This window comes from Budorcas taxicolor, chromosome 2, assembly GCF_023091745.1.
Source record: "Budorcas taxicolor isolate Tak-1 chromosome 2, Takin1.1, whole genome shotgun sequence".
Classification (NCBI taxonomy): domain Eukaryota; kingdom Metazoa; phylum Chordata; class Mammalia; order Artiodactyla; family Bovidae; genus Budorcas; species Budorcas taxicolor.
In genome coordinates this window covers 49,512,069-49,521,030 of record NC_068911.1, presented here as the reverse complement: position 1 = coordinate 49,521,030, position 8,962 = coordinate 49,512,069, and the positions used below count along the sequence as shown (strand labels likewise).

The 8,962-nt window shown below is 37.7% G+C and overlaps 1 protein-coding gene across 1 annotated transcript in view; it reads right to left on the bottom strand.

Moving 5' to 3' along the window:
• Positions 1–5,581: 5,581 nt before the first annotated feature.
• The window catches only part of MAP3K2 (mitogen-activated protein kinase kinase kinase 2), an 88,040-nt gene continuing 84,659 nt past the window's right edge, over positions 5,582–8,962 (bottom strand). Inside the window, exons 16-17 of the mRNA XM_052664358.1 lie at positions 8,264–8,441; positions 5,582–5,807 (exon numbers count right to left, since the gene is read on the bottom strand). Of these exons, the coding sequence (XP_052520318.1) occupies positions 5,582–5,807; positions 8,264–8,441 (404 nt within the window). The remainder of the gene's footprint in view (positions 5,808–8,263; positions 8,442–8,962) is intronic.

Here is an 8,962-nt window from a genome sequence, read left to right as displayed (position 1 = left end):
ATAAGCGAGAGAAGGTTCTCTAAACTCCCCTACGAGTGCACTGCCCGCTACAGCTCTGAGAGCTGAAAGCAGAGAGTCAGCAGGCATGATACTTCCACCCCTATTACGGCATCCTGTCCAGGCTGCAGCAGAAGCCAAAGCAAAGCCAAAGGCGACTGTCAAGTAGCAACAGCAGCTTCACAGCGCGCTTCCCTAGCCAACCAGAAAGAGGGATAGAACAACTTCCTTTTGAACACTTGGTAAGCTAAGGATGCTTGTTCTGATAATGTCTGGCAGAGTTTCTATTCCAAAGAGTTCAGGAAGAACTACGCAAAACCAATTACTTTCTATTTAGGGATTATATATAAGCTATTATACACACATACAAATTCAATTTTAATCTACTTTTAGCAACCAAGAGCTTGGCAATTTACAATAAATACCTTTATTAAACAACTGTTTGTACTAGCTAATTGTGGAAAATGTGCTGGCATTCCAACATCAGTAGGTTATACATATTTAAACTGTTCTTCCAAGAACAGAGACTAATCTAATTGGACATTCACACCTTTCCTTCCTTCCCACCCCTGCCCCAACTCCACACACACACACACACACACACACACACATTCACAGAAAAGCTAGAGTCTTAGTCAAAATGCTAGCTTAAAAGTAAGGATTAGAATTTGCTATTCCTGGATTTCTTGCTCATTGCCCTAAGTCTCATTGCCTTAACACATTTGTAAACCATTTAAATGACCTCTTTAGGACAAAACCCACCATTTCAGTTCTTCTCTGAAAATCGTTAACTGAAACATGACAAGAATTTGAACAGTGCCAATGTGATTGAAAAATCAACTAATCAACCTGGAAAGTAATTTACTATGTCTCTTTAGAATTAAAATATCTTTCTATCCTTATCTTAGAAATTTGTGTCTAGTAAAACTGCAATGTGTCTATCACAAAACAATGTTAATGTTTCTCTTCTAATAACATATTTTTAAAAAAAGAGGTAGAAAAGGGTAGGAGGAAGCAGGCATTAAGAAAAGTTTAATGGCCAGTACACAGTCTAAGGCCAAAGGAACTCCTGAAGCCTACTGATTTTGGAGAAACTTTCATTGCGGTGGGTAATGTGAATTATTATTGATATAAAACAAAATTAAGGCATACAGAGAAAAAGGCACTACGAAAAATTAACAATTAAACTGCTTTTCGTTAACATTTTAACCAATCTTAAGATTCAAATAAATATGAACATTACATTTGTAACAAAGGCCAAACTTCATATAAAACAGTAAGATCTCAAGAAATTTTCCTGATCTTAGTATAAAGAACACTGTTGGCAGAATTCAGTTTCTATCAAATGTTTTGGGTATTTTAATAATTCAGACCGAAAGAAAATATTTCCTTTAAAAGAAAAAAGCAGGGGAAAAAAATACTATGTAATGGAATAAATGCCCCCATCACTGGAACTGTCTGAACAGAGGCTGGGTTTCAGAGGGAGTCCTGAGCGAGAGGCGGCCTCACCTGTGCACATCTCTCCAACTGGGGTGCTTCTACTTACTGTCTGTTGTTCAGTTTATCACAGCCAACGGCCACCCAAAATCGCTGTCCCCTCACCTCGTAAGTAATGACAGTTTAAAACATCATTGATGAACTTTTCAGAGTTAAGATATGTCAAAAAAAACAATTGTTTGCCCATTTTTTCCTCCTAGACTGTGACCTCCTTACAGACAAGTTAATTTAATACCTGACACAGTAAGTCACAATATTGAATAAGTAAATGAAAAAGACTCACCATGATAAAAAAAAAATTGATAGATCCCTATACTTGGCTGACACTAGGTGATTTTATATCAAACTATTGGTCCCAAATGAAATCACTGACAAAGAACTCTGCTGTGGGCCAAAGAGTCTGCATCCGGCAAATGTATTTGCTTTTGCTCCCAAGCCTGGTTGTCCCTATAAACTGTTCAAATTGTATTTTCTCAGTAATTTCATGTACCTTATTATACTTCCATCTCAGAAATATTACACACCAGACCTGACATATACAAGAACTGAAGTAGCAGAGAAAGCTCTCTAAAGAAATAATTTCACCTTTTAAATGTAGCTTCTATTTGAAATAAGATAAAGACTCCTTCAAAGCCAATTCAATTTACTACGAAATAAGTTTTAATTTTTCTTTTATAGTTCAGCCGTGCATTAACACTTCAATTCATATGAAAGGTGGTCATGCCTTTGAAAACTTTCTAAGGCAGTAGTCTTCAACTGTTTCTCAGGTTAGAAACATGTTTTGTAAATGAGGAAAATTAAGGATCGTCATATTGAAACTTTCAAAGTCTGTATACTTTAAAATACATTTTAAAGAATTATCATCAAAATTTCTATTAGTCATTATGATATTTTCAACCCTTGTATTCAATATAACTTATGTGCAATGTAAAAGATCTCGTATTTGGTCCAAGCCTAAGTCATGCCATCTTGACTCTCTCAAGGCCTAAGCAGAAAGGTGTATCCTGAAAAGCGCTTAAGAGACTGCTAGTGAATCTTCTCCAGCACCAGAAAGTCTGCCACTACCAAAGCAGAATGCATTTTAAAGGCACAAAGTTAGCAGTCTGGTCATTTTCCAGCCTCAGCAAAGAAACATTACAGTATAGAAGAATCAGGCTGTGCATTTAAAAAGCAAAACACATTTTTAGTCATCCTAAAAAGTTCAAATTTCATTTGTTGATCCGTATCATTATTAGAAAGGAAAAAAAAAGGAGTGTTATATTTAACAGCCCCTGATAGATGTGTTTCCTTTTAAAATTTTCTTTTTTAAATTTAATTTTGATCTTCCATACCTCACCCCACGTTAAGCTTTTCCATTCTAGTAGTTTTTATATATATTAAATTTTTTGTGGTTTTTGGTACCTTTAACAACTTGTATGAAATAAATTCACATCACATTTTTATATAACTCTGTAAACTATTAGTCTATTCTTAAGTCTTTACATAAAGAACAATACTTTTCCATAGCTAATAATATTTTTCGTATAAAACAAAGGTCTTACACAGCAGTGTTAACATAGTAGTTTCTTTTCAGGTGATTTTATTTTCGATAGCATTTTGGAAAGAGAGAGAGACTGAAAAAAGCAAACACTTTGCTTTGGGTTTCACAGTCTCCAAAAGTTTCTCTTGAAAGAACACTTGTCTCATATTCTGCACTGCTGATTACCCTGACAGACCAAAATTGAGCCAGAAGAAAATCACAAGCACACAACACAAGGGAAGGAAAAGCCCACTGGTCCAGATACCACGGTCTTGCTCAAGTAGAAGAGATGCCTTCACTCATAAAAGATGAAGAAATTATAATAGATCCACAACCTTGGGGACTATGTTTACAGCACAAGATTTGGCAGTTGATTTTCTGGGGGGTGGGAGGTAGGCTATTAATTCATGTTCTTCCTTGCAAGCTGCTTCCTTTCATTATACGGGAATAGGAGAAGCTTTAACAGCTGTTATTTGTACTTTGACTTCTTCTCAGACTAGCTAGTGGAATTTCAAATATTCCTACAGGGAATGCCAGATAGGACCTTGATGCAGTAAACCAACATCTACTTAACTTCAGAAGCAAAGTATTTTAAAACAGTTCCTAAACAAGCATACCTTTTAGCAGAAAATAAAATACCCAAGTCCCTTATGAACCCCATGAAAGGCATCACATTGAGGGCCTCCAGGAAGAATACTATTTTCTAGACCCTTAAAGTACTTAGTCCTTGCTTTAATATGCTGAAAACATTGCAAGTGGCCAAATCATTGATATCATTCATGTTTTTCAGTAGCACAAGTCCATCAGCGATAGTGGGAGTTTCCCAGTAGTCTCTTTCTGCTTAATGTCCTTGGCTCTTATGCTAGAAATATCTGGCAGTTTTTAATCTTCGTTTAAAGTAGTTAATACTTAGTTTTAATATGCCTTTCTTTTCCCACAATTATGAATGAACTGACTTCCGAGGAAAGAATACATACATACAGATGGCTGAGTTCAATAGGCTCCAGGTTTAAGTTAATTTTATTTCCAAAATGAAAGTTACTGATTTGGGTGCAATATGCAGCTGGTAAGAAAAGGGTTGCTCCTTGCTGTTTGTACAGATCATTCACCCTTGACTTGAAGTAGCAATCTCTACTCTTGTAAAACCCTCATTATGCACTATATCACTCTCTGAAATTTACTTTTTGCAAGGAACCTGCTTTGTACCATTTTCAGTTTATAACTAGGGCTAGTATATATCTCAGGGATTCTCAACTTCAGCACTTTTAATATCCGGGGAGGATAATTCTTTGATGGGGAAAGGGAAGTGCTGTTCTTGTGTATTTTAGTTTCTTTAGTAGCATCCCTGGCCTCTAACCACTAGATGCCTCTAGCATCCTCTTTTTTATGACAACCAAAAATGTCTCCAGGCATTGCCAAATGCCAGGTAACATTATCCCCACCCCAGCCATGGAAGCCACTGTTTTACATGGTAACTGTTTTCTGAGGTACTTTAGTCCTCTGTGATCCAAAGAACAAAGGTTTTCTCTCATGACGTTAGCTTTTAAGACACGGATACTCCAGGTTAAACTCTCAGTTCCTAAAGAATGATTACCTGTGGGGAATCAGGAGCTAGAATCGGAGAGACACAGTACGCATGATTTCACTTCTCCTGCCCCTTAATGTTGGGGCTTCCCCCTCAGGTAAAGAACACAGTCTAAAATGCACTAAACCACACTTGGTTCTTTTCAGGATTTCTGCTGACTGGCAAATGTGGCCTCTTCTACTCTCAGACATTTAATTAGAGCAGTCTTCTATCTTTTAATTTGAATTTGCTTATTGACTTCACGTATCTGCTTTAAAATAAAACAGTATCTTTTTTAAGCAGAAAGCTATCCCTCAAGGTTTACAGATTCCAGTAATATGGATCTATTATAGTGTATTTGCTTATTATACTGGTTAGGATTAACAAATAAAGATACCTCTAGAGAATCATATTTTCTATCAAGATTCCTACTGAGCAAAAAGCTTGGCAGACAGAGGTTAGGATCTAAAGAATACAGTTACAAGAAGGAACCTATATTCTTTCAGTTGAGTACCTATCCTAAACTCAAGTTTAGGGCTCAACCTCACAAACGAGAATCTATTTTAAATACTATCACTAAAAACTACAAATCATACATCATTGTTTTCTTCTTGTTTTCCATGTCTCCCCATCACTGCCAATCTGTCAGTGACACAGGGGAAGACTCTACAATCTTAAGGTATTCCAATGATTTTTTTGTACTAAAAAGAGCGACTATGTACTAAAGTGCTGTATGTCTCTGAACCACATCAGTACATTATAAAAATTAAAAAAAAAAAAAAAAGCTTCAAGTTCTTGTAAGGGAAAAAAGGATTAAATATAAAAAATTTAGGTTACTATTATTATTAATAATCAAATTTAACCAGGAATCAAGAGAAGCACTTTTCCCTCTTGTCTTTCTTCCTCCACACCTCTCTTCTTTATAAAAAAGGAAAAGTGCAGTCAGAGAGAAGGTGCCTGGACAGAAGGGAGCTGGGCAGAGGCGCAGGGGAGGCTCCCGGCCGCTAGTGGCAGTGCACAAACGTGTGCCTCAGAAGGTCGTCAGCGGGCGGCCTCAGTTTGGCCTCCACAAAAATCCGTTTGAGGAAGTCTCGAGTATAGTCGGAGACATGAGGTGGCAGCTTTGGGTTCGTTGGCTGAGTGGCGATTTTAAAGATGGCAGCCATCGCTTCAAACTCGGCCCAGGGAGGCTTTTCAGTTAGCATTTCTACCACAGTACAGCCCACGCTCCTAAGGGGGAAAAAAAACACCTTACACAAACATCATCATGAAAGTCAGTTAACTACCCACGAAATGAGAAACGTGTGAAGTTCCTATACATTTAAGCATGACTTGGTTTCAAGTGTAAAACTTCATTAGGAGGCTGTTACCATGGGCAACTGGGATTGAGGTCACAGCCCTCGGCGCCCTCACGGAGCCACTGGGCTCTGAGGCTGACGTTCTACGCGCCTCTGAAGGGCTCCTGCTCCGGACCCTCCGTACCCCCAGCAGCCCCGAGCGGCCTTGAAGCCCCTGTGAAGCGCCAAAAAGACGCAGGGGTGACTGAGGCCTCGGCTGGCCCGGCCAACAGCAGATGGCTGGACACCTGCTCCCAGGCACCAGGCCCCCTCCCAGCCCTGAAGGAGAATCCACGGAAGGTACACATGAAGACAAGCTGAGAGAAGAGTACTTCAGGGCAAGAATGATGCAGTTTAGATCGACTGACATGGAGACCTGACAGAAGGAGCTGAAGAAAACACGGTTTTTTAATTTGAGGAGACATTTTTAAGTGAATTTGTGTAATCTTAAAGAAACATCTTTTTCCAAACTTGATATCAATCCCAAACCCAAACAATGAGAAAAAAGTTGTTTTAAAGATAAATATGCCTATAGTCACTATTGAACTTCCCCATAGGGATCTGTCAGGGATACAGTGCAGTTATAGGAAAAGTATTTTATGTATGCAGTCTCGAAGAAAAAATTGTGTTTTGAGTCTGCATTTCAATGAATTCTGACAGCTGTAGAAATAAATGGGAAACACTCAAATATTATTCTTGTTGCACCAAAAAGTTAAATTTGTGGTACATGAAATGAACTGTTTTATAATAACTGTTACTAATAAAATGCCTTTTAGTGCATTATATTGACTCTTAGTTGAACCAACAGCCAACTTAAACATCTATGCAAACTTTAAAAAGTGCTTTTCTTTCTGAAAGCTGGTACTGTCTTAGAAGAGCTTTCCAAATGTAAAGCAGTGAAAACTGTAGCATATAATACATTTGTATAACTTTCAATATTTGATGTTTGTTAAACTCCACTCTGGGCAATCAAAAATGGATAAAAAATAATGAGAATGAATTGGTGCTTCCCTCCTCCTTTTGCTATGATAAAAGAAATTTACCATATTTATTTTTTTAACTTTGTGTTTTTGAATTGCTTTGAAGGCATATTTTCTATTGCTTATTACTTCAGAGCTTTGTTTCTCAAACCTGGCAACACTTCAGAAATCTTTGCCTGGTCCCCACTCTTGAGACATATAATTGTTCTGAGATGAGCTCTGGGTATAGCTAATTTTTAAGTACCAATCCTCCTCCTTCCCTCCATTTCTCAAATGTGTGGATAGGTTTGAGAGCCACTAGACTAACAGGTTAAATTTTTCCTATTTAAGGGAGATAATCAATTTAAAGCAATACCTTTAGTTTTGTTTCTATGTGGCTCTGTTGATGGCTTTGTTACAACTAAATTACTGTGTTACTATCTTGTTAAAAAAATAAGCACTTATGTTTGAGCTAAAAACAAAAACCCAAACCTGTACTTTAAACATAAGAATCAATGAAAACAAACCACAATTTAAGCTCTCAAATTTGTTAGGCACAGAATATTATTCATAAGTTTTGCTCCATTTAATTCTCTAGCCTGTCACTGAATGTAAGTGTTTTTTTGTCTTTATTTTACAAAAAATAGAAACATTAGAAATTCTTTGTCTTTAGGTGCCTAAAATGAGTACCTATTAAGAACTTTACTCAAAAGAGCTCATGTAAGTAGCTGGGGCTGAGAAGCAGGCAGGAAAGACTCCAGAGCTGCACAATGGAAAGGGTTTAGAGAATTGCTGACACCCTCTCAGGGTGCCTAACCTCAGGGTCAGGAGCTGGCGGGCAGTGAGAACTTGGTTAAGGAGGAACCAGAGTGACCTTTAGTGAACGGCAAGAGGAGGAACAGAGACTCCCGTCACTTCCTAGCTCTGCGGTGGTCACAGAGAGAAACCTTCTCTTTGCAGCTTCAATAAATACCAATAAACACCAAAGGAAAAAAACCACTTTCCTCAGGGGGAAGTAGGAAATGACCGTTTTATGTTCTATCTTAAAATATTAAGCAATTAAAGGTTAACTGAATTATAAGACTAACAATAAAGATTAATTACTTTAAAAGTTCATCCGGGAAATAAAATGAAGACAGCTTTCTAATGCTGAAATTTGCTTAAGAAGAAATTCTTCTCAAAGAATGAAAAAATGGTTTGAAAGCTCTATTTATTTGGTCAGTTATTAAGCCTCAAAGGGCATAATTAAAATGATATCAATCCTTGTAATCCTGACATCCTATTTCAAAAGTACAAAAAAGAATTTAAGTTCATTTCAATAATTTCCATCCTGAGTGGAAATATGTTAATAAGGTATGTGTTTTCAGGCAAATCCCGCATCAAAACCTACCAGATATCTGCTTTTCTGCCATAGCCTTCTCCACTAATCACTTCAGGGCTCATCCAATATGGTGTGCCTGTGACAGACTTCATTCCCGTCCCTGAAAGACAGATGGTTTGAAGCCGTTTGCTGGCCCCAAAATCTCCTAGTTTGACGTTGCCTGTTGAATCTCTCAGAATATTTGCACCTAAAACAAGAAATACCCTCATTTCATTATTTTTATTGGCAATCTGGAATATAACATAAAAGAAAACGGCAGAAAATTACTTAGACTCTTCAATCTGTCTCCAGAATCAGGCTGCTTTGCACCTCTGAATAGTACCTGGTTAATGCCAGGTGTATGGTCAGTGTGTATTAAAGATTTCTTACATGGAACAATGAAAATTTAGTGTCACTGTGTGTGCTTCAGGACCTAAGAAAAGGTTCCCCCACTGAAAAGGGCTGGTGCAAGCGGGAGGTGAGAACGCAAAAGAAGAGAAAGGGGAAAACGACTAAGAATGGGAAGTTCAAACAAAAAGGAATGGAAGTTCAGAGAAGGATGATGAAGGCAATAGCAGGCTCTTGGCCCCAGCCTCTCTGTTATAAAGCAAGAAGCCCATACAAGATTATTTCCCTGTGAACCTAGCCTCTCCTCAGGAACCTCCGTAATCAAAATTTCTCCTTCTCAACTTCTATATAGCACATTTTAAATCTATTCTAAGCAAGCTT